Source organism: Myotis yumanensis, unplaced genomic scaffold (assembly GCF_028538775.1).
Source record: "Myotis yumanensis isolate MYYU_CA2020_CCGP unplaced genomic scaffold, mMyoYum1.0.hap1 SCAF_1, whole genome shotgun sequence".
Lineage (NCBI taxonomy): Eukaryota > Metazoa > Chordata > Mammalia > Chiroptera > Vespertilionidae > Myotis > Myotis yumanensis.
In genome coordinates, this window is record NW_027223752.1 from 31,949,912 (window position 1) to 31,976,428 (window position 26,517).

The window sequence follows — 26,517 nt, forward strand, 5'->3', positions numbered from 1 at the left end:
GTGAACCCTGAACCCAAGCCTCCTTGGCCTCACATCTCAGTCTCACCCCTGGGAGACCCCTGGGCTTCAGCTGGGTCCCCACCCACCCCCACCCCCTGTGAGCACTGCAGCCTGGACACTCCCTTCAGACTGGCGCAAGCTTAGGGTCTACTTCCTCTTTTCCCACCTCCCAGCGATCACTGCCCTTCATTGCCTGATGCACAGTGCCATAAAAATCACTGTTTCACTGTTCTGCCTCGTTTTTAAGTTGTTTCAGATGGGAGCATAGATCTAGTCCCTCTTTCTTAATCTTGGCCAAAAGCAGAAATCTGCCTTCAGTTTTGTATATGTGTGTTTTTAATATTTTTATTGATTTCAGAGCGGAAGGGAGAGGGAGAGATGGAAACATCAATGATGAGAGAGAATCATTGATTGGCTGCCTCCTGCACACCCCACACTGGGGATCGAGCCCACAACCCCGGCATGTGCCCTTGGCCAGAATTGAACCCAGGACCCTTTAGTCCACAGGCCAACGTTCTACTCATTGAGCCAAACCGGCAAGGGCTGCCTTCAGTTTTTAAATCGACATTATTGGTATATAATTTCTGAACAGTAAACTGCATCCAATTAAATGAATCCTAATAAAACTCCACTACAATCGAGGTACAGACATTTCCATCACCCCAAAAGTTCCCTGGTTTCCATTTGCAGTGCATCCCTGAATTAATAAAAGCCTTCAACAACCACTGTTCTAAGTTTTCCCATTGTAAATTAGTTTTGCATACATTTTAAAAGAGCATTTTTGTTGGGTAAAATTTATTGTGTCAGTTGTTCTTTCAGCATTCTTGATAAATCTTCTGACTTCCACCTTTTCTTCATGCTTCATAGCCAGCAAATGTTAATTTTAAAAGCCAATTGCCTGTCTTACTGTTCTTTTTTGAAGGTATATTTTTCCTTAGGCTATTTAAAAAATTTGTTTATTTTCAGCAATATTATTTTTTACTATCAGGCTTAGGTCTGATTTTTGTTGCACTTATCGGGCTTAGGGCAAGCAGAGCTCCTTGATTCTACCTTAAATCATGTCTTTCATCAGTTTTGAAAATTATCCTAGAAGTAATTCTTCAAATACTGATTGTATTCCCAAATAATGCTTTAATCTTGCTTCTCCTCCTAAAAACTGGATTATATATTTGTATTCCACTGTAGGTCACATGCCTTTTAGGCATTTTTCTGTATTTCTCATATTTTCTTGTCTCCATTCTTCAGTTAAAGTTCTTCTGGCAACCTGTCTCCATTTAACCAATTTTCTCTTCTGTGTCGAATATGCTTTTAAACCCATCTACTGAGATTTTAACTTTTGGTTATTTTCTTCAGTTCTAGAATTTTAATTTGATTGTTTAACAGATCAAGTTCTCCAGTGACACTTGAACTCTATTTTGTATTTCTGCAGCCGCCATGAAATCGATGAAAGTTGATCTGTCATCTAACTTTTTATCTGCAGCCCCAAGTCTCATACAAATCAGCAAATGTCCAAGGAAAAGAAGTGCTGCAGGATGTTTTTCATTTTGATGAACTCCAGTTTCTTTTCTGAACAAAGTTTGTGGTATTGTATTTAAGAACTCTTCACCATACCCTAGGGCCCAAAGATTTTCTGTTTTTATAAAAATTTTTATAGTTTTATATTTCAATCAATGATCCATTTGAATAAAATTTTGTATAATGTATAAGGTTTAGGTCAAGCTCATTATTTTGTCTATGGATATCTAATTGTCCCAGCACCTTTGTTTGAAAAGCCTTCTTGTTTTCACTCCTTTTAAAAAATCAGTTGGATATACTTGTGTGGAGCTGTTTCTGGTTTCTCTATTCTGTTTTATTGAGCCTGTGTCTATCCTTCCAATAAATAATAAGACAGCTTTTATTACTGTATACAAAATTGTGAAATAAGGTGGAATAATCTCTCTTACTTTATTCTTTTTTAAAATTTTTTTTAGCTGTTCTAATTCCTTTGCCATTCCATTAAAAGTTCAGAATAATCTTGTCTATAATTACAAAAAAATCTTGCTGGGACTTTGATACTAATTGTATCAAACTGTATAATTTAGGGGAGAATGGACATCATTAACATGTTGAGTCTTAGAAACCATGAATATGGTATATTTTCTTTGATTCCTTTCATCAGTTTTCAGCAAACAAGTCCTATTGTATTTTGTTAGATATATATCCAAGTAGTTCATGTTTTGCTGAAGGATTATAAATGGTATTATATTTTATTTGCAGTTTTCACATGTTCATTAAGGGAATTCTAACTGATTGTGTGAGTTGACAATGAATCATATAACCTTGCTGAACATACCTCCTAGTTCTAGGAAGTTTTTGTAGATTCCTTGAAGTTCTGTACATAGACTATCATGTTATCTGAAACTGGGAGTTTTATTTTTTCCCTTTTCTTTATCTACATGCCATTTATTTATTTATTTATTTAGCCTTATTGTGCTGACTTTTCAGATTTACTTTGTACATTGCAATGTATAAGGTGTTTACCTGTATGTAGCAGGAAGAATGGAAAAATATATCTACTCCCTATTCCCAGAAATAAAGTCCAAATTTATTTATTTAAATCATTGATTGGCTGTCTCCTGCACATTGAGCCCACAACTCAGGCAAGTGCCCTTGGCCGGAATCGAACCCAGGACCCTTCAGTCCACAGGTTGATGCTCTATCCACTGAGCCAAACCAGCTAGGGCCAAATTTATTTTTAAAGAATATTTTGTCTAGTGTTTCTGGTTATTCTCAGTGGGTGGGCTAATCTGCGACAAGCTATATGCCAGTACTGTACATGAAGACCTTGGTCATGTTTTAAAAATCCTCATGATTCACACTGGTAGCATTTATTTTGGTTTGTTCTTCATAAACATAACTCTTAACTACTTTCTAAATATTCATCACTATATTGTCCTCTTAAAAAAATGTCACAAGACTGAAAAAATTCAGTGTTGGGAACAAAAAATGCTAGTTAGAATATATATCCTCATTGGACATTACTAAGAAAAATAACTTATTTTTTAAAATGGCATATGGATATTGGGTAGAAAAGTTATTTAAAAAATCTGACAGAGAGGCTGTCAAAATTATTTATACATATATGTGCATAGAGATATTCTAATCTATTTTCATCTGTGGCATAATGTATAGGAAATATTCTATACACACAATAATCTTCTCCATCTTCTCTAATGCTAGATGGTGCAAAGTTTCTCACAAAAGTATAAAGCTTCATATTGGGTATTAAACTAATAATAAAGGCACCTTTTTAAACTTGAGATTGAGATGAATTTCAATTATACAGAGAAAGACTCTTCACTGCAGCGCTGTTTGTAATAAGAAAAAAATGTTATCAATCCAAATGCCCATCAGTAGGGAAAGTGATGAAATAAACTATGGTACAGCAATATGACAGAATATTATGTAACAGTAAAAATAGTGGGAAAGCAATCCATGTACTGACATAGATTTCCAAAATACATTGCCAAGTAAAAAACCCAACATGTACAGCATGCTATCCTATATAATAAAGAGCTACTACTAATATGCTAATTAGACCAAACAACAGAATGACCGTCCAGACGACTATCCAGGCGACCTTCCAGGCGAAGCCGGGGCTGCGAGGGCTGGGGCTAGCCGCGGCTGCAAGGGCTAAGGCCCTTGCACAAATTTCGTGCATCAGGCCTCTATTATTTTGTATAAGAAAATGGGGAAATAAGCTACAAATATGCATATTTGTTGATATCTGTATAAAGAAACATAGCAATACATAAATAAGATAAAATAAAATAAAACTTGGTAACTATGAAGGAGGAGAGGATATACGAACAAGGTAGAACTGGGATCCCCTGACAAACACAATTACTTTAATTTTTGGATCATTTGAAGATAATAGCTAGTTGAGTCCTATAGGAAAGAAAACTAGTTTAACTTTTTATTTTAAAGCTGAATTTAAAACACAATCCACAATATAAAATTAAGAAGACTGAAATATCTGCAATCAATTGTTCTGTCCTTTTTGGACTGTGAACAAAAAAATCCTTACTGCATGTCTTACTAGCCATGCTTAGCTCCATCCTTGCAAACTGCAGCCCTACCACAGCCAAAGACTTCCGAATGCTATGTTATCAGTCATGAAAACCACGGGATCTTACTTAGCACTGAAAAGGACTTCACAGTCATACAACCCAGCCTCGGCTGGGGAAAGAGCATGGATGAGCTGGTGCAGAGCAAACACTACTTGTGAACAGACAAGACAGAGTTCCAAGTGCGGCTGCTTCTTCCCCTCACCTGATGACTATCATGGCTATTTCCTTCCTGACAATGTACATATGCTGAATTGTCTGAAACCAATCTGGTGGCCCCGGGAACTTTAAACATGCATTAGCTGATATCATAATCTAAGAAAAGATTAAAATTTCAGGAAGTGTTATTATTTTGCCAAAGCTTCATTCATAGAAAATGGGTTTGGAAAAGTGTTTTCCCTATGATTCTTTGTTTAAATTCAGCTGCCTGCATCAAAGAAGAAAGTGGCTGGTTCGAATCCATTTGTCCTCAATAAAATAATGCAAAAGGGCAATGATTTGGTTAAGTCAGCAAATAATGTTACCCATGTCCTTAATCAATGGATGAGTGCTATTCATTATCAACCAAGCACTGCTTCTTTCCTTACATCTATTCTTGAGATATATATTGCAGACCTAATTAGATACTTTTCCCCTTTAATTTCAATAAGTTGAAGGTTAACTTTTTAAAGAAAAGAGAACTCAATAAATATTTTCATTTCTTTGCATCTTTAATAATACCTAGAAAAATAGTATAGATACTCACTTAGGTAAAATCACTACTGTGTACACAAAACTTGACATATCCTAATGAAAACAGGACTACCCATTTTCTCTACTGCAAACTGGCAACTGTACTTTAAGTATTTTTAAGCTCTGCTCCGGTTTAATTTGGGTTTAGCATGTTATACTTAATATTGGGCATTGAAGCCTGGAGCAATAAAGCATGGAGCCAGCTGTCCAGTTGTTCTCTCTCTCACGGGTGATGGGTGAAGAGTGTGGGCTCTCCAGGTCCAATGCCTGGATTTGAGACCGCCTCCACCAGATCCTAATTGTGATCTGGGGGTCTTTCAGCCTCTTTGTGCCTCAGCACTTCAGTCTGTAAAACAAGGACTATAATAGCACCTACAGCAAAGCTGCTGAGTAGTAATTAAAAGAATCCATGTAAATTGTTCATCTAGTTGCCTGCCTTAATCACTGCTCAATAAAAATACCTATTTTTACTTTTCTCTTGTATGTGCCTCACACTCCTGCTCAGCTGGACTGCTTGTCGCCCTTTGTCTCTCTAAGCTTTATTATTGTTCTGAGTCTAGGCCCCTGTCCTGCTTGTTCCCTGGCCTGATGAAATCCTCTTTCCTTCCAAGGGCTCCTCATCCTGATCCATCTGACCAATTCTGACTTGGCCCCATTGGTTTGCACCTCCATTGTTCTTCACTGGCAATTCTTTTATTATACTCGTTATATTAGACCTAACTTCCATTACAGTAACTTATGACCTTGTCTCCTCCATGGTTAAGGAGTGTCTTACCAGCCTATTTATTCTCTACAGTATTTAATAATCTTCCAAGAGTGGTTGTTCAATAAGCATTTACTGGATTTGAAGCAGTTACGCTTACTTGTGAAAGTAAGCATAATACATCCTACTACCTATAAGAGCAGCTCTCTCATAGGATACTTACCAAGATTAAATGAGATAATGCATGTAAAAGGCTACTAACAAGTTATCATTTTATCATTATCAATCACAGCTACTATTTCTTCAATGTTCACCACATCTGGCACTGTACTAAGTGCTTCATACGTGTGAATTCAAACAGGGCCTGGCCCGACGACCTCACATTCCCCTCGCACAGAGTAGATGAGATAAAGGTGTTTTTTAAATGACTGATGAAGAAAAACAACAAATCCAAAAGTAACTGAGTTGGCCATTTATTAAAAAGTTGGCTTGAATAGATATGAAATTCCTGATATTTCACAACGTAGCTTTGAGGATTAAAAAAAAAAATTCAAGATACACAAAAGTATATGAAAAGTTGCAAATCTTTAAAAAACAAAAGGTAGTATTAGGCAAACTGGTATCCAGTGTTCAGGACTTCTAAGGTAAAATGACCCTGGGAACTTCTCAAAGTCTCAATCCTGCCAAGTATAAAAAAGGCCAATAACCGGAACCCACCACACAGGGTGCTAAGGACGAAATCAGATGATGCCGGTGAAGGGCTTAGAACCATGTAAGTAAACATATATTCAGGTATTTGCTTTCATCATAAGAGATGCTCTAAATTGTCTAATTAAGTGAAGACCTAGGATTATGATGGATAAACTAAATCCAGACTGGAATCAAATTTTCTGAGTCACAACCTGTTCTAAATTCTTGGCAGTGTGAAATCATTGTCAGGTCAGTTTCATTTTCTTACTTCCCAATATATAAGAATGGAGGTGGACATCAGTACATAGTGAAGGGCCCAGAAAGTCTTCAAGAAGGAGAACGTGAGAGCTTGAGTAAATCACAACGTGTATGTTCATTTCTAAAACTTCAGGAATTAAAATGCCTATGTCAGTTCCAACATACATATCAGAGTCAAATAAAAACAAATTTTTATATTTCTGTGAAATGCTTTCTTTCATATTTTATAGATATAATTTTCATTTGTTCTTCTGTTCATTTCAGCTTTTAAAAGTGGTAAAATGAGAAAGTAAGGCACCAAAGTTCTGAAAGGCACAATACCACAATATACCAAGCAAATAGTTTTCTTCTTCCAAGCATAATTATGTAAGCTGTTTAGAGAAAACATTAAAGGAGTCACTTAAATAAAATTTAAAAGGAGATTTAGAATTACCTTTTAGTGAGTCCAGTTTCTCGGTATCACACCATGAATCTTTTCAAATGTAAAGATGTACAAAGCATGACATTTTAAGAAGTGATGACACAGATGGAAACCCAAAGTGCTTTGCAATGACTCCAATGCAAAATCTACTGCACTTATAAGCATTTGTTTTAAAATCTGTATTTGTAAATGTGCCCAAATAATCTGTTTCTCAAAATGATTCCAAGGTGTTAATGAGATTTCCTCCCCAAAAAATGACTCCCTAGACAAAATGCCTAAGTATGTGTCTGTTTTTTAACAGTATAATTCTGGCATTGAAAGCTATGAAGATATAAATGAAATGACACAGGCTAAGTGGGGATGCCCCTTGGTCCAGCTAAATTGCTGCTTGTATAAAATAGCAGGTTTTAAATTCCTAGACTCCACTACTTAGTAAAATTTCCAAAATAAAACTGGGAGACTCACTTAAATTACCAAATTTTAATTATGCCAGAAAGGCATTAAAGAAAAGAACTAACACATATTATTACCAATAATTTATGAAGGAAAGTATATTTTAATACCCCTCCACCAGGATTAAGAAGTTCATAATTTCAGAATGGATAGTTTGTGAATTAAATAAATTTAGCTGTAAATTGAACTCATTATAGTGTTATTTTTCCTGTATTGATGGTACTAAAGAGTGTTCATCACAGATCAGCCCCACCTCTGGTCCAACATTTGTAATCACAAAGAGAGGCATAAGTGCCAGAGAACTCATAAAATTTATACAAGTGGGGCACCCATTTTTTACTTGATGTGGTTAAAACAAAGGGAAAATGGCAATAAATACCTCCTTTATATAATTCTAGAGGCCCAATGCACGAATTTGTGCATGGGTGGGATCCCTCAGCCTGGCCGGTGATGGGGCCCATGGGGGCTGCGGGAGGTTGGCTGGAGGGAGGGACCGTGGGAGGCTGGCTGTGGAAGCGCACTGACCACCAGGGGGCAGCTCCTGCGCTGAGCACCTGCCCCCTGGTGGTCAGTGCACGTCAAAGCGACAGGTCATTCAGTCGTTTTTATCATTTAGGCTTTTATATATATAGATAATCTGTCCTAATGTAGAATTTAGAAAGTTCCAATGTCTAAATGTTGTTATTCTCCTTGAAACTGACTCCTAAAAAGACTGAATCCATAAAGTTGAACCTAATCATTTTTCTATTCCTCCTTTGTTAAAATATTTATTGGAAGACAGCCCCCAAATTAGTAAGGTTATGCATTCAGTAGTCATCTGAAGCATTCAAACTGCTTCATATTTACGTTATAAACATCAATGCTCACAGCCTATTTGAAATAAATATATGGAATAGACATTATCTTTATGACAAATGAAATGACTAGACAGAGAGCAGTGATTAGAAAAGTTACATCCAACTTATTGGCCCATGATATAGTCCTACTGGCTGAATTAAAAGAATAAATATACTTTGAAACTGATTTTTCTGAACTTCCATTCATTTTAATAAAATGGAAATTTTTTATTAATTGTGGAAATAACATCAAAATTTGTTCATAAAATGGCATTTGTATTTTGACCAAATGGTCTCCACGTTAAGGTCTAAAAAATATGGAAGTGAGAAAATCTTCAGTATTTTCATTTTGTTGCTAATTAGAACCCACCTTTTTAAAGTTTGTATTTAGTCTTGGCTAAATACTTTGTTGGGTGTACTAATAGTCTTTAACATTTTAAGCTTTTAAGACAGTGTGTTGTACCAGCTAACAGTACAGGCTTTGAACTTATTAACTGTGTGAACTTGAACTTACTACTTAATCTCTGTGCCTCAGATTCCTTGTCTCTAAAATGGATAGTAACGGTCCCATTCTCATAGGGTTGGGAAAGTAAATGGGATAACATATTTAATTTATTTAAAATAGAGCCTGGTGAGTGGGTTCATTAGTGTTAGTTATTATTATTACTGTTATTGCTACTACTAGAGTACTTCAAAAATCCACCACATTTGTGGAAGATTACCAAGAGTTGCACAGAGTTCAAATATCATATCCATCAATGCTGACATAGAGAATTTCATCAGATGAGAAATGTTCAGAGTTCAGAAAGCCAAGAAAAAAGAAAATGAGTAATTGCAAAGAAAATACCCTTCACAATAAATGGCATCAGTTTTCCTTGTCAAAAAAAGAACTATGAAGGTCTATGCTCTGGAAGCCTAAAGGAAACCTGAGCCTGAAGAATGTTCTCTAAGCCACACTCACCCCTTGTTCATCCAGTTTCATGAGCTGCTCTGTGACTTTGGGAGTGTTGAAGGCCAACCGCAGGCACTGGATATTGAGCTCCGGGATCACGTGCTCCAGCACTTCTTTCAGGGGCAGCCCCCGGGCTGTTGAGTGCTTTGCTGTTGAAGGTATGGCATCCTCCAGGACTGAACCTCTCAGTGTCATGAGCTGAAAGAGAGGGCCGCTTCTGTTAACAACTTCCAGAAAGGAGAGAATCCTCGTAAGTTCCTGGGCTTAAAAACATGCACATGCCATAAGATGTTATTCATAAACACACTGTCATGCTTATAAATACATGCAAGTTTTTAAAAATGTATGTTATGCAAGGATGCTTTCTATTAAAATAAAAGAGAAATCTGTTTGTATTTCTGTTATCTTGATGCTATTTACTAAAACCAACTGGACTGGCATGACCATGTTCTTTTTTTATAATTAATTTATTATTATGTTTTAATTGATGTTTTGAGAGAGAGAGAGGAGGGAGAGGGGGGAGAGGGAAAGGGAGGGAAAGGGGAGAGGGAAAGGGAGGGAAAGGGGAGAGAGAGAGAGAGAGAGAGAGAGAGAGAGAGAGAGAGAGAAAGAAAGAGAGAGAAACATTAATGTGAAAAACATCAATTGGTTGCCTCCCATATGTACCCCAACTGGGAATTGAACCGCAACCTGGGTTTGTGCCATGACCAAGAATTGAACCAGCAACCTTTTGATGCATGGGACAACACTCAACCAACTGAGCCACACTGGCCATGGCATCATGTTCTTTATTCTTGATGTATTTATTAACATGAGAAATTAATAGCATGAGAAGTCCCTACACGAAAACTAAGTCTTACTTTATTACATACTAGAGGCTGGTGCACGAATTCGTGCACGGGTGGGGTGGGGGATCCGGCTGGTCCTGCCCCAATTGGGGCTGATCAGGGTGGGCCTGCCAGGGGAAGGGAACAGCAGCAGGTTGGCCGGCTGGCCCCGCCACCAATCAGGGTGGAGGGGGCTGATCGGGGCCAGGGCAAGCCAAGAGGAGGGGCCATGGTAGGTTGGCTGGCCGGCCCCACCCCCCCAAGTGCACGTCATAGCAACTGGTCATTCCAATCACTTAGGGTTTTATATATATAGATGCCTGTCTCACAAAGTCAGGAGCTATCGCCTGAAACTGACATCTAGAGCATTTCTATCAAAGGACTTTTGTTAGTTTATTTCTGTGAAGAGCCTCATAAAGATATTACAATGAATCCACATTTAAGGATTATTTTTATTGGATAGAAAAAATTACACAAAAGCTAGTGACAAATAAACATCAGAAAGGGGAAGGAAGGGATAAAGGAAGGCAGGAAAGAAGGAAAAAAGAAAGGGAAGGTGGAGGGAGGGAAGGAGGAAGGAAGAGAAGGAGGGAGGCAGGTGGGGGATAGAAAGTACTACTTTGGGTATTACGTGTGTAGTAATGAACAACTCAGATAAAAGTTCCATCCTCACTGAGACAGAAAAAGAAAAAAATAAGAACAATATGTGAGATAGTGTTAAGAATTCATGAAAAAATAAAGCCTGGAATTGGATATGAAATTTTAGATGAAGCCCCCTGTGATTTATGAGCAAAGGCCAGAAGGAAATGAGAGAGCTCTGGCTAACAGGATGCCTGAAGAAGACTATCACACCGCAGACGAATAGAGAGCATCCAAGACCCATGGTGGAGGTGCCCTGAGACTGCCCCAGAGGGGGAGGCCAGTGTGGCCGGGACAGACTAATGAGGGGAGTTGGACATGAGGTCCCCGAGCAGATGTGCCCGTCTCCTAGGCTACTAAGGAGACTGGCTTGTACTCAGAGGCAGATGAGAAACCAGTCCAGGATTCTGAATTGAGGATTGACAAGATCTGGATTACATTTCAAAAGGATCCCTGCTGGGCTGAAGCTGGAAGACAGTTCTCAGGGAAAGATGGTGGTGGCTTGGCCCTGGCCCAGACCCAGGCAGTAGATGGGAAAAGTGGTTGAATCCTAGACATATTTTGAAGACAAAGTTAACAAATTCTGCTTATACTTGGGGGTGTCAAGAGGAAGATGATTTGGGAGCGGGGGTGGATGGAGGAAAAAAGAAGAACCAAGTGCAGCTTCAAGGTTTCTGGCCTCAACAACTAGAATAATGGAGCTGTCATCAGCCAGACATTAATTTGAACATGAAAACAAGTGGTAATGACTTTTTGAACCATGAACAACATTTGACTTGGATGTTTCAATCAAAACCTAGCGAAATGGATGCAAGAGACCTAATCACTCTCATGGGTCAGCAGGAAAAGGACAGACTATAAGACCAGGGACCCGGAGGGAGGTGCAGGTGCAGCACTCCAGGCCAAGGTGGCAAGAGAGGAAAGAACGGAGGTGGGAAGGAAGAGTCAGTGTGGGTCACCCAACCCAGCTAAGGGGTCACCTTGCTATAGGACAGGAGTAACCTTGGGGAGAGGGGCTGGGGCTAGGTGTGGAGTGTCCGCCAGGCAAGTTGACAGGTACACTCATGGAAATCAGTGACAGGCTCTAGCAGCGAGCGGTTCTCCACCTGTGGGTCGCGACCATCGGAAAACACATCCTGCATATCAGATATTTACATTACGATTCATAACAGTAGCAAAATTACAGTTATGGAGTAGCAACGAAAAATAATTTTATGGTTGGGGATCATCACAACATGAGGAACTGTATTAAAGGGTCGCAGCATTAGGAAGGTTGAGAACCACTGCAAGAGTGCTGATTTAGAAAACGTCAACTTCTGGCCTGAAGGATGATAGGACAGTGGCAAGAAGAAAAATTTTAAATGGGTTAAAAGCAGAAAAGGAATATTAAGATAGAGGCCTTAAGTCAGAGAGGCCTTGGGGGTGTAAGCTAACTGCGGCTCATAGGAATCTGGTGGATCTGAGAAGTTGGAAACGACCAACTACCTTCAACCAACTTCAAAAACACAGTGTGTTCTCTGTTTTTCATGTCAACAGAAGGATTTACATGCTTACAATTAGCTTTGGCATGGAGAAAAGTACACTGGAGCATGTTAATCTTCATTTCACTCTGGCCGCTATATATATACACATTAAGATATTAAAGTCATGCCTTTAAAAATCTTATTTTTAATTTCCCCAGAGTTTGAGCTTAGAAACAATGACTAAGTGAGGCCAACCTCTGAAATTCAATAGGAGAAGTAAAGCCAAATGCCCCATTTAAACTAGTTTCAAAACTATTATTTTCTAGATACCTCAAGGGGGTATTAGGCATTAGTGTATGACAATGATCCTAAGTGCTCAGAGGTAATAAATGGATAACTGGCACAGCAATTTATGTTTAGAAACACGACAGAACTTCATAATCCCAAATTTGCTCTTGGCTTTTTAAGAAATGCTTTGCTGGCTAGTTTATTTTTCCTTTTCTTTTTTGAACCTGGATTTCATTAAAAAATAAAAACTGACATATTACGTGTACTTAGATTCCTAAATTGCTCCAGCGGCCTGTTTCACCCACATCACACAGCCTCTGGTTCCAATAGTGCATGTTCTAGGCCTCAGAGAATAGGTCCAAAAGACAGCGAAGTGAAAGGAGGAGGAGGAAAGTCTTTTCCCCTCCCTTGAGTCAAGAAGTACCCTAAGCATTCGTTTGGAGGAGTGTGTTGAGTCCTAGGTGACGCGCTCCCATGTGTGCAAGCCCCAGCTCCTCCACTGGCTCGGCACTTCCTGGCTACCACGGCAGGACAGGTGATATCCCATTTGGGATTCTGAGGGCTCCAATTTCTTGGGCCCCACGCAATGGACATATCTTTCTCTGAATCAAAACTTCCATTCACTTATTGCATCTATCCAGAGCTCAGTGGAAAGAAAGGCTCTAGCTCTAACCATTCTGTCCACCCCTATCGCCACCAGAATGAATGAAAGGGGGCTTTGTGTCTTTCGGAGACATTTGTGATCAGGTGATATTAAATTTAATTGCTTTGCTACTGCTACCACTATACTTTTTTTCTCACTTCCATTAAGCCTCACCTTTCTCATTCGCAACTTACCTCGCTAGTTCTAAATATTATTCGGTAGTTGTAAGGAGATCCATTTTCTTTCATTTCTTCTGGTTTTTCCCTTCGAATGCTCACAGCCACTGGACCAAGATTCTCATCAGCCCCAAAATAGTTCCAGTGTTCTTAAGTAAAATAAGACAAAACAAAATTAAAATGTGATGCTGTGCTGGACATTTAGATCACTCAGAAATTACTTATATCAATAAAATGTGAACACACTGAACAAACATCAATATTCTTTGATGTGTTATAAAAACAAGGCCTTGGCTACACAGGTATAGTTTTAGAGCAGGTAACACTGAAGAGAGGTGGCCTGTTGAGTTTCTTTGCTTTTTCTCCCTACATTCTACCATTTAAATAGGCTACACTGTGTGTTCGTCCTTGCCGAAGGGAAAGTTTGTGTCCGAGATATTCAGTTTTTCTTTAAAAACAAAGAAAAAATCCCCCAAGTCTATTGAAAACAGAGTTTGAAGACAGAGGGACTTCCCCAAGATCGAAAAAACATTTTCCTGGATTGGAGCAAGAAGGTCTGTGCATCACTGAGCAGCACTCTGGTCCCAGGGAGCCCAGGGACGATGGCAAAGGGGCTCGGAGAAAAGAGCTCCTTCCCAGAGCACTGAGCCTGACCAATGGCTTTTCCATAGAGTGAGCTCCAATGCATCCCACAAGGCCACTGGACCAGAGGGCATGTGTGCTCTGGGACAACGGGCCTCTCCTAGGTAACCTGTGTGGCCAGGTGACTTATTATGATTCAGAGAATTCTCTTCAAGACCCCAAACGTTAGAAGAACCTTGGGGGAAGTCTCCTTATGATGATTTACCTTCCTCCTGACAAGAACAAAGGTCAGGATCAAAATTAAATGAATTTACAGAAAATTTTAAAAAGTGATTTTTACTATGCACCTGTGTATGTGTGCATACACTTCTTTTAAAATTTTAAAAATTGATACATATATGAGATGTTCACAAATGAGGAAGTCCATAAAACACAGAAATATATGAAAAGCTAGAGTAAATAACCCATTTTTCAAACTTCCAAAACACTTACTTTACACCATTCTGTATCATTTACATGTGACATGACTATATGAGTTATGACATGGTATGTTATTCTCATACAAAATGCATAACATTTGAAAATACACATTATTCCCATACAAAATCCCTGAGAATTAGAAATTACAGCATAAAATATCGAATCTTTAGTTTTAAAATTTAGGTAATACATATGAAAATACTTTGCAAGTACTAGAGATCAACTATAAAAGATATAATCATAAATATTGAGGGCTCTTTAAGAAGGTTATCATAATCTACGGAGATTCAAAAAAGAAAAGCACGTGGAAATACAGGAACAAACATCTCATATACAACTGAGAAACAACCCAATAAGTGTCACAAAATCTATGTACAAACACTCAGGTACACCCTCAAAGCACAGCTGTGAGAATCACACTCAGAGGTGATTTACTCTTACTTTGCACATAATTTTAATAAGCTTGGCTGTCTGGTCTTCAAGCCCAGAGGTGTGATAATTCCAGATGCTGACAAAGTCCAGAGTGTAGGGCTGATACGGACTTGCATGCAGACAGCAATGTGATGGAACAACTGACAACAAGGAAGAAAACAGAAAGGGAGAAGGCTGAAATAGTATAAGAAAGCAGACAAGAACTTAAAGAATAACAGACAGCAGTCCGGGGCCATTCACACTTCAGTAACTTCAGAGGGTAATTTTAAAAAAAAGTTTTTTACTCATTTTAGAGAGAGAGATAATGAGAGGCGGAGGGAGGGAAAGAGAGAAACATCAATGATGAGAGAGAATCATCCATCGGCTGCCTCTCCCACGCACCCCTACTGGGGATCGAGCCCACAACCCAGGCATGTGTCCTGACCAGGAATCGATCCGGTGACCTCTTGGCTCATGGACTGACACTCAACTATTGAGCCACACTGGCCGGGCAAGAAGATAATTTAATACTGCAGCACAGAACGACAGTGGAGGGATCAAGATGAGTGTGAGACACATCCATTACATTCTGCTTCTTGCATGTCAGGGATTCAACTGAAACCCAACTCTCTAGGAACTTCTTAATCACACCCAACACATCTCAGGAAGTGCAGGTGAGACTGCTGCCTCTGCTGCGGGGAAATTCATAAATATGTATCTCAGGCCACGGCCAATTCTTCTTCCGCAACTTCAACTCATTCCCAAGCTGTCCCTGACCAGCTCCCCTTCTCCAGAGCAGATATTTCAAACATTCTCCGTTCTCCTTCAACCTTCCCGCACCTGCTTTCTCCCCAATCCCAGCAAATGCTAATGCTGTCTAAATCACAGAGAAAACAAAGAAGCCCCTTCAGAAGCAAATGTCCTCATTTTCCATCATACTTGCAAACTTACCTGGATCCAGACCTTTGCTTCCTCTCTTTACAACCCAGAACTCAATCTCACCCTAAATGCTGACCTCCACCCAGTCCACCTTCCCAGGGGCTCTGATGCCTTGACTACCCTCCCTTGACCTTTGACTTCTCCCTCTCTATTCACTGATTTCCATCATCACTTGATCAAGCTCAAGTCTTCTTTATCTTTAAATGTAACACACCGGCAACACTTTTATCCTCCTTCAGGAATTCTTGAAAGGGCTGCCTAATTCCTCACCTTAGAATTACTATAATCTGACTTCCACTGCAGTAACCAATGATAGCCTTAAAGTTAAAAACAAATAGATAGGTTGGTCCTTATCTTGCTCAAACTCTCCCTAACATTTGCCACAGTGGATCATTTCATTTTTTTTTTTCTAGAAGCACTCTTCCTGGCTTCTGTGACAGCACTCTCTCCTGATTTTCCTTCTATCACTCTGGCTATTACTCAGTTTCCCTTCCTCTTCCCATCCTGAATATTCCATCCACTCTCAGAACTTCAACTGCCATCGCAATGCTGCTTATGGTCAAAAGTCTACATGCTCACTCCAGACCTCTCCGAGCCCTCAATCTCTACATCTACCTAGTGGAACTCTATTTGTCTGTCCCGTGGACATCTGCAAAAGTGAACCCATCACCTTCCACCAAACCTACGAAGCTCTCCCCGAAGCCTGATTTTTACCGACTGCTACCACATTCACCTCGTTGCTCATGCCAGATTCAGTGTCATGCTTGCAAACTGAAGTTCCTACAGCTCTCTTAAATCTATCTACTTTGTCTTCACCCCTTGGCCACTGACTTCCCCATCACCATTTGCCTGGATGTTTGTAAGTCTTCTACCTGGTTTGCTTTTATCCAATTAGTTTACACAGCAGCCAGATGACCCTTGTAGAATGCAAATCTGACCATCACTAACTAAGTTTAAAATCCTTCCCAGGGTTTCCCAAGGGCCCTTGCATACTTTCATGGCTTCCCAAAGCCCTCCCAACCTGTCACCAGCCTACCACTCATTTCAACTTCGACCTTCCCATCATCCTCTGAACGGAGGACCTCTGACACGGAACTTCTCTGTCGTTCAAACTCACTCTGCCCTTTCTCACCCAAAAAAATTCTACCCAAACATTCTTCCCACAACAACTCTTTATTTGACCAAGTCCTCTCATCCTCCATGTCTAATCTGAAATATTAGACATCCTCTAAAAGAGTGATTGAATACTTGAGCACAATGAAAGTGTTTACTTGGTATATTAAAACTAATACTTTATTTCAAAGTGTTAAAATTCATAAAAATACAAACTAGTGAAACCAAATATTTAACACATTTCAAATACAAAAATTTAGAAATGTTACAACACAAAAATGTAAATTTATAAAAATATAAATATTAAACACAATCATCTTAGTATAAATTATCAGAAAAAATAAGTGTTATCTTAAAATGAAACTAAACTCTACATAACATGACAACTGTTCATTTTAAAAAAACCAAAAAACTAAAGATCATTTAAAAGTTTTTTTTGTGTGTGTGTCATCATCAACACTGACTTCTTTTGTGCAATTTTCCCCAGCTGCTTAGGAAGTACATTTCTGAGTTGGGGGAATGGTGATGAGATAATTATACACTAACTTTCTAACACTTTCTTCAGAATCTATCTTTAAACACACTCATCTCTGGTTTGATAACTCTGGGAAGAGCTTTCAAAACTTATGTGTGTTTGTGCAGAAACATCTATCCTTTTTTACCAAAAGAGAACTCTAGCTATTATATCCAAAAAGCATTTCCATTGGTCTTCAACTACTTCAGTTTCATTGGTGGAGAAGATTCTGGGCTGGTTTCCTGTGTTAAATTCACTGCTATCATGATTAGACTCTGCTTATTCAAAAAGTCTTTCAACTTGAGTAAGTATTATTCTTACAGTAACCCTTGTTTTGTTTTTGTCCACTGTCTGTTTGCTCCTAACAGACACAAACACTTGATTTCATTCAAAATCCTAATGCAGTGGCAGAGGAGGCTGATTCAGCAGTCACCTTAGATTGAATTTTCAAGTCCTTAAACTTTGATCTCAAGACAAATGACTCAGATTATTTTTCTTTAACTAAAACACCAGCCTTTTAGAGATGCCTTCAGTCTGGTCCTTCTGGCCTGTCCCTCGATGTCACTGGCCTGCAGTCCCTTCCCCTCAGACCACGGCCTTTCAGCAGCACTTCTTACCTGCTCCAGGCTGCAGCATTTTTCATTTATTCCTACCAGCCATTTACCTCCTTCCTTCACTAATGGAGCTATCCACCAATTGCAGAGAGCTCTTCCAGCCAGACCCACAATCAGCTCTGCCTTTATGGAAAGGGAAGAGAAGGAGCCAGGACAGGGGAGCCGCAGCCTATGAGTATTAAGAAAGGCTGGGAGCCCTGGATGAGAGAATTTGGGAGGATGAAAGCCAGAGGAAGGGAAGAGGAATTGGACGGTCAGGTGGGTAAATCTGCTAATGGATGACTTGAAATGCAGGTTTTACATTATTACATGACCAAAAATAATGAGATTTTAGTGCCAGCATACTGGAATGCCTCAAACCAATACTGCAATCACTATATTAGATACAATGCAGCAAAGTGAGGCCCTTTGCCAAGCACTCCAATATTCCTATCAAACCATGGAAATACAGTATTTCCTTCATTTTTATAGATATGGAAACTATGATTTAGAGAGAGCAAGCCACTTCCCAGCCACAGCTAGTAAACGGCAGTGCCAGAGTTCAAACACATTATTTGAACTACTGATTCCAAAGTTCATTTTCTTAGCCACTGTATAGAACATTATCTTCCCAAGTTTCCAAAATTGTATTATAAATGAAATAGTTAAATAAAATTTGGTACCGAAAGGGATTACCTAGCCAGATCATACATAAAGCTTTATTCCTTGATGTACTATTGAGCCAAGGATTCACTGTGTATAATGGGAGAGATATTAATGTTTTTTCCATATATGGGTGATTTCCCCCCTGCCTTTATTTTTCATATTTAACACCTAAACAGATGTTTAGCCTGAGGTTTTCTTATTAGTTCTGGTTCTTGGGTTTTAACAAGGATGGTACAAAGAGTGCCAGTGATCAGTTCTGCCATCACTAGAATTTTCCACATAAATAGCTATATTCTTGGTTGACATATTTCCAATAACAAATAATAATTTCACATTCTTAGAGAGGAAAAATAGTAAACAGTTCAAAGCACCAAGTAATTAGATCAAGCACACTTCACATCACATGGGGTTATGACCCACAGATAAGCATGTGGGCACAAGGCAAAAGAAGTTAAGCCTGGCATTTTCATTGAAAAAAAGTAAAGAAAAATAGAATCACAAGAGTTGTAGGGCTTCAACCAGTGAATCCTGATCGCTTGTACTGGTTTTTTCATGATATTTGCAGACTTCATATTAATATCAGTTGTACATTTCCCTAGGGACACCAACATAATCTGGACTGTGTATCACTATGAGCAAAAATATATTTTTACTTTATATAAAACATGTAAAGTTATAATTCATGGCTCAAATATTTCTTTAGAATTGTTAACTTAGAATTTTAAATAGGAAAAACAAACTGATGAACACAAATCAAAGAAACAGAAAGCAAATAACAGTCACTATCTTGCACCTATTAAAATTAGTGACAACATTTCAGAAGCCCAAAACAGTCCTTGGTATGGGCATAATACATTCATTCATATACCACTGGTGGCACTGTGGACTGGCACTACCCATTTCAGAAAGCACTTATTTACTTATGTGTGTGTTATAATATAACAATCTTATATAGAAAAGCCTAAGTGACCATCCAACCGTCCGGACCGTCCGACCGTCCAGTAGCTATGATGCGCACTGACCACCATGGGGCAGACGCTCAACGCAGGAGCTGCTGAGCTGTGGTGACGTGGCAGCTGCGGTTCTCAGGTGACGCACCTGGAACCAGAGAGGAGGGAGCCCAATTCCGAGGTGCATCACCTGAGAACCACCCTCATGCAATCTGGGAACCCTCAGGGATGTCGGCGAGCCAGTTTCAGCTGGATCTGTGCAGGCCAGGCCAAGGGACCCCACTGGTGCATGAATCTGTGTACCGGGCCTCTAGTGTGTTTTAATATAGCAATAGATGTTAAAATCACAAAAAGATTCATATTCTACTCTTAGTTACCCTAACTGACCATGCAGAAGGAAAGATGAAAACTCCTTTTCTCTATAAAAGGCATCTTCAGTCACCATGGAAGGGGGACACTAAAGATACTAATAAAGGATAAAACAATGACCACTTAACTTTACTAGCTGGAATTAAAATCATTTCACCATTTTAAACTATTTTTTCTTAAAACAGTCTACTTGGTTGGCTACAAGTATGCCACTGTCAGTATAGTCAACAACATAAACTTCGACCCTCAATATTCTTTAGCTCAATATTTTCATGAAATAGAGAATTTGGATAAAACACTAACACATGCTTCGATAAAGCTGTTTAACTTTGCCTATTGGGTTCAAGTAGTTCAGCTGTTTTATTTTCATGCAACTTACATCTTAATATATATGGCAGGTCCAAAAGTCAAGAGAATTAAAAGAAAAAGGCAGCAGCAGCATATTCTTCTATTCAAGTGAAACACAGATTTCCCAAGGTGGAGGCACTAAGAGTCCAACTGTTAAAGAATGGCACTTTCAGAGAAGCACTCCACCCAGAGTCTCAGTCTCTGACCCTCAAAGGGCTCATCCTAATTATAAGGGTGGAGGTTCCATGAGAACTAAATAGCCCAAGACTTTGCATCATAATTAAAAGCAAGTCAAAGAAATGGATGGACATTTACACAGGACTGGCCACCTGCCAGAATTCTGTCCCAAAGCACTCCCCTAAGCTTATAATTAATATTACACAAGAGTAATTGTCCACATTATAAAGTGCACAGCACTCTGAGGTTCCAATTCTTCTTTCCATAAGTAACTTAAAAAGTAGGGTGGTCTATCACGGATTCATGGATACAGAGAGCAAATTGATGGTTTCCAGATGGTAGAGAGCTTGGGGGGCTTAGGGAGCTGGGTGACAAAGGTAAAGGGATTAAGAAGTAGTTACAAAATAGTCATGGAGATGTAAAGTATAGCACAGGAAATATAGCCAATACTATTATAATAACTATATATGGTACCAGGTGGTTACTAGACCTATTGGGGGGAACCACTTCATAAATTATATAAATGTCTAACCACTATGCTGTATACCTGAAACTATTATAAAATAATACTGAATGTCAACTATAATTGAAATATAAAAATTTTAAAATGGAAAAAAAAGTAAGGTGGTCTGTTTGCCAAAACTGCATGAAATAGTGGGGCTTAAATCTGCGTGTGACTAAACAGCCCCTAATGATTCCCTAACTTGCTAATAAAAGGTAGGCTTTAATATGAAGTTATGTTGACATTAATAAATTGTATCAAAGTGATTTAAGAAAAAGTACAAAGAAAACTCTATTTGAAACAAAGGAAAAATAAAGAGTAACAGAATCAAAATGGAAGACTTTTATTGGCCATTATCAATCTATAACAAATAGCAAATAATTATATTTTTTAATATTCAATCTCACTAGTGATCAAAGAAATAAAAACATTTTCGGCCTATAATAAATGTTCAAAAATAAAATTGTAAATATTCAAAGCAGGCAAGAAAACATTAAAACTACAGTCTTAAACATATTAGTTACGCTTTCTGGTCTAAGCTTTCTTAAGAACTCGTGTAAAGTTCACACCATCTAATTTGTAGGGTTCTACCTTATGGAAATAATTGAATGTGTAGGAAAAAGATTACATAACAAGCCCTGGCTGGTGTGTTCAATAGTTAGAGTGTCAGCCCAAGAACTGAATAGTTGTGGGTTCAATTCCCTGTCAAGGGAACATACTTGGGTTGCAGGTTTGATCTCTGGGGCATGTGTGGGGAGGCAACCAATCTATGGGTCTCTCTCACATCGATGTTACTCTCCCTCCCTCTCCCCCCTACTTTCTACTCTCTCTGAAAATCAATAGAAAAAATATCCTGGGGTGAGGATTTTTTAAAGAAAATTACATAGCGAGGTCATTTATATAAGGCCAGAGGTTTTTAAACTTCTCTATGGATAGAAATTAGGGGGTTCATGAACCTGAATAAAAAATTATATCTTTATTTTCACTAACTTCTAAATGAAATGTAGCATTTCTGTCCATTATAAATGTAGACAACAAACTAAAGTAATATTAGCTGTACATGTGATTTTGACAGCAATAGGAATCATACCACATTACAGTTATTGCAGACATATCAAATACCGATTATGCTCATCACTACTTTGAAATTATGGTAGTTATCAGACCTGAATTTAGATAATTTGTTATTGCAATAAGAAGCATAGATATTACTATGTCACTAAATTTTAAGCACTTTTGCAACTGTATTTAATATGCTTACATTGCTTTGTGCTTTTATTTAATGCACTTAAAAATATTATTCTAAGGGCAGTCCATAGATTTCACCAAACTGGGAAAAGGTCATTGGAGGGAGCAGAGGAGGAAAGCAAAAAAACTTAGGGACATCTGATATAAGTATTACTTATGACAACGAGAAATTGGAAAACCTGAATTTACAAAAGCTGGAAACTTTAAATAAATGATGGCATAACCAATGATGAAATTATGAAAAATATATAAGATGGTAGTGATTCTTTAGTTTAAAAATGAATATGCATGTATTAGAAAATATGAGACAGAAATAAAATCACTAGTAATAAAAAAAGATTAATTTTATTTTCTACAATTACTAATTTTTCTGTAATGAATATATATAATTTTTATAATAGGAAGATTTTTTAAAGTCTAAAAATGTATTTGATTTACAAATGTCAATGATTATAAATAATATTTTTATTTACAGTAATGCAACTACTATACTAGTAGTAATGCATAGTAATGCAAATCTTTACTTCTAATGTTAGTGAATTCTAATTCAAATGCCAGCTCAGAGAAAAAAAAAAAAATTTAACATCCAAAGGAAAGCAATTTCAATGAGACACCTGCTTCTATCTCAATTTCTTTGTATTTAAAACCCCTTACCAGAGATATGCAGCAAGAAGTCTTCCTATATAAAATGCCTTTGAAGGATTTGGAAGGAAGTCCCTCAGGGACTGGCAGAAATCCAGTCAAAGCAGAAGCTATGAGTGCAGGGACCATGTATAGCCTACATGCTTGATGACTAACTGTCCATATGAATTAAGAAATTGCATCTGCTGATGGTTTTACATCATCAAATGCTTCTACTTGACTTGGATTCAAGTCAAGTTAGGAAGATGTCTCCTCTCACTCTCCTGAAGCTCAGAGGAACGGCCTCCCCATGAGAAGAAGAGGCTCCATGAGAAGACCAGGAAATTAGTTGATACAATAAAGTAAGTATTTTTGAGCTTACTCAGGATGTGGGGCTCACTGTGTCTAAAGTTATAATGAGGTATGCATTTGGAAAAGAGGTGACAAGCTCTATTATGTGTTATCAACTGTACTAAAATAAAGATAGAAAGGGCCCTTGTTTCCTTTAGACCAGTGGTCACCAACCTTTAGGACCTCACAGACCACCGGTTGGCGACTGCTGCTTTAGACTACAAACCAGCACAAAATTCTCTGAAATATGGGCATCAGTAAGCATGGCTGTCACTTGATGCACTTTGACACAGGAAGTTGGGGAAGCACTGCTTTTTCACGTGGACAGTTCATGTGTTAACCACTGTTATTGACTACCTGAAGGGTGTTTGGTTTGTTTTTCATTTTTTATCTTGACTGCTTTTAGACTTACAGAAAAATTGCAAAAGTACATGGAGTTTCCGTAGATCCCTAAACCCAGTCTCCCCCAATGGATCTTATGTAACTACACACCATACAATCATCATTAATCAGAACCAGGAAATTAACATTGGTACAATCCCATTAGCTAAAGGACTGACTCAAATTTCACCAGTTTTTCCACTATGTCTTTTTTGGGCTTCGAAATCCTATTCGGGATCCCATGTTGCCCTTGATTGTTACGTCTCCTTAGCCCAGCGGTTCTCAACCTGTGGGTCACGAACAATGAAAATAGATCCTGCATATCAGATTTTACATTACGATTCATAACAGTAGCAAAATTACAGTTATGAAGTAGCAACGAAAATAATTTTATGGTTGAGGGTCACCACAACATGAGGAACTGCATTAGGAACGTTGAGAACCACTGCTTAGTCCCCTGCAGTCTGTAACCGTTTTTCAATCAGTACTTGTCTTTGAAGACTTAGACAACTTCGAAAAGATTTTATTACTCAATTTGGGCTTGGTGATTTCACCTGACTGGCCTGTGGTTATGCATTTTGGGCAAGAGAACTACAGAAATGACATAGCCTTTTCAGTTCATCATTACATGGGGTTCATGACATAGACCTCAATTCACTTGGTTAAGGTGATGTCTGCCAGGTGTCTTTATCATGAGCTTACTATCTTTTTCCTTACTTACATATATCTTTGGGGAGATCTTTTGAGATTACGCAAATCCTGCTTTTCCTCCTATTTCTCCTCAAACTGTCACCCACTGATTTTATCATCTATCAGTTTTGTCTAATAAAGTTTACAATAGTAAAAATCAGTCTTCATAGTGGTGTTTTGGGTCTGTGGGGATCAATTGGTGGTCTTGGTTAATTTCCACAAAACCACTGTGACCACACACAGACTTGTGGTCTCATTTTCTGAAAGGAGAGGAAAAGGAACTATAACATATTAATTCAGTGTCTGGCACAGAACACAAGGTCATATAGACAGAAAGGCCTGATTGCCTCTACCTGATGCTATAAATGCAAGATACACTGACTCCTCAATTCAGTAAGTCTTATACTTCACATCAGCACCCAACATTTACTCAACTGTGAAACAAACCTGGGCCCACCTAATCTGTGGTCCTGGCCTTCAGGTAGAGCCTAGACTGGTTATGAACCAGGGCATCATGGAAAGCATTGTGCAGAAACAAGGGGCACAGGGTGGCTCAGAGCATTGGAGGGAGAGCACCTGCACCTTGGGGAGGAAGGGGGTCACACAGGCATCATGAGCCCAGGAGAGGCAGGAACTGGTGAGGTGAGTAAGAGAAGAAGGGAGAACAACCCATCCTAAAACATGCTCATGTGCTGGGCTGCAGCAGTTGAAGCACATGTCCTTTTCACCGACTTCCACAAACCTCTGAACTGATATGACACAGGTAGCACAGAACCCTGAATGCATAATAGGTCAGGGTTTAAACAAGCAGTGTCGGGACTCAGGAGATCACACCCAAGAAAGGAGAGGATGTTTGTCTTCCAAGGAGTAAACATATCAACTTTCATACCTAAAGGCTTCCTTGCTACTAGAAGCCCTGAGCAGGTAAAAAGTCAGCAGCAGAACATTCCTAGGCTGGTTTCTCAGTAAGTCAGTTAGTACTTCAAATCCCCCTGAGGAGGACTACATAATTAAGAGAGTTCCCTTTAAACAAATTACACATAGTTTATGTGATCACAATCCTATATAATAAAAGCCTAATATGCTAAGTGTCCAGTTGGCCCTTCAACCAATCAAAGTGTAATATGTTAATGATATGCTAAAGCCACTCAACTGCTCGCTATGATGTGCACTGACCACCAGGGGGCAGACTCTCTGGTAGGTTAGCTTGCTGCTGGGGTCCAGCCAAGTGGGACTGAGCGAGATGGGCTGGACACGCCCTGGAGCCCTCCTGCGGTTCCTCCCCAGCTGGCTAACCTCCTGCATCCCTCTCCAGCCCCAATCGTGCACCAGTGGGTCCCTTGGCCTGGCCTGTGCCCTCTTGCAATCCAGGACCCCTCAGGGGATGTCAGAGAGCCAGTTTGGGCCTGATCCTGCAGGTCAGGCCAATTTGTGCACCAGGCCTCTAGTAAAAAATAAAAGGCAAGGACATTAAAACAATCAAGTATACATATATATAACCTTTCCATATTAATTTTGGCAGAAATTAACTGTTACGTTCAAGAGCACAGAGTACACTGTGGTTCAGTGGAACAGACTCGTTGACTTGAGTGACTTGAGATATAACACTGTGCGTATCAAAACTAAACATAGAATAATTACCTTTATCCAACCAGAAAGAATATATGCACTCCTATGTCCACAGCAGTGTTATTAGAAGATCTGGAAACAGCCTAGATGCCCATCAGTAGACGAGTGGATAAAAAAGCTGTGGTACATTTACACAATGGAATACTATGCAGCTATAAAAAAAGAAGGAACTCTTAAGCCTTTGCGACAGTGTGGATGGACATGGAGATTATTAAGCTAAGTGAAATAAACCAGTCAGAGAAAGACCAATATCACATGATCTCACTTATATGTGGAATCTAATGAACAAAATAAACTGACAAACTAAATAGATCCAGAGGCATTAAACACATGGAACCAACTGACATCTCAGAGGGGAAAAGTGTAGGAGGGACTTGGAAGAGATTAACCAAAGAACAAATATGCATATATGCATAACCCACAGACACAGACAATAATGTGGTGAAGGCCTGGGGCAGCCGTGGGCAAACTACGGCCTGCGGGCCGGATCCGGCCTGTTTGAAATGAATAAAACTAAAAAAAAAAAAAAAAAAAAGACCATACCCTTTTATGTAATGATGTTTACTTTGAATTTATATTAGTTCACACAAACACTCCATCCATGCTTTTGTTCCGGCCCTCCGGTCCAGTTTAAGAACCCATTGTGGCCCTCGTGTCAAAAAGTTTGCCCACCCCTGGCCTAGGGGGAGGGTGATGGGGATTTGGGGGAGGAAAACAAAGGGGGAAGAAATGGGGGGCATTTATAATAGTCTCAACAGTAAAAAAA

At 39.0% G+C, this 26,517-nt stretch overlaps 1 protein-coding gene across 15 annotated transcripts in view; it reads right to left on the bottom strand.

The window, feature by feature from the left end:
* The window catches only part of SIPA1L1 (signal induced proliferation associated 1 like 1), a 433,934-nt gene that overhangs the window by 97,470 nt on the left and 309,947 nt on the right, over nucleotides 1–26,517 (bottom strand). For all 15 annotated transcript variants that reach the window (XM_070417275.1, XM_070417272.1, XM_070417284.1 and 12 more), the window contains 2 exons: nucleotides 13,206–13,336; nucleotides 9,161–9,349 (listed from right to left, as the gene is read on the bottom strand). In XM_070417275.1, the coding sequence (XP_070273376.1) occupies nucleotides 9,161–9,349; nucleotides 13,206–13,336 (320 nt within the window). The remainder of the gene's footprint in view (nucleotides 1–9,160; nucleotides 9,350–13,205; nucleotides 13,337–26,517) is intronic.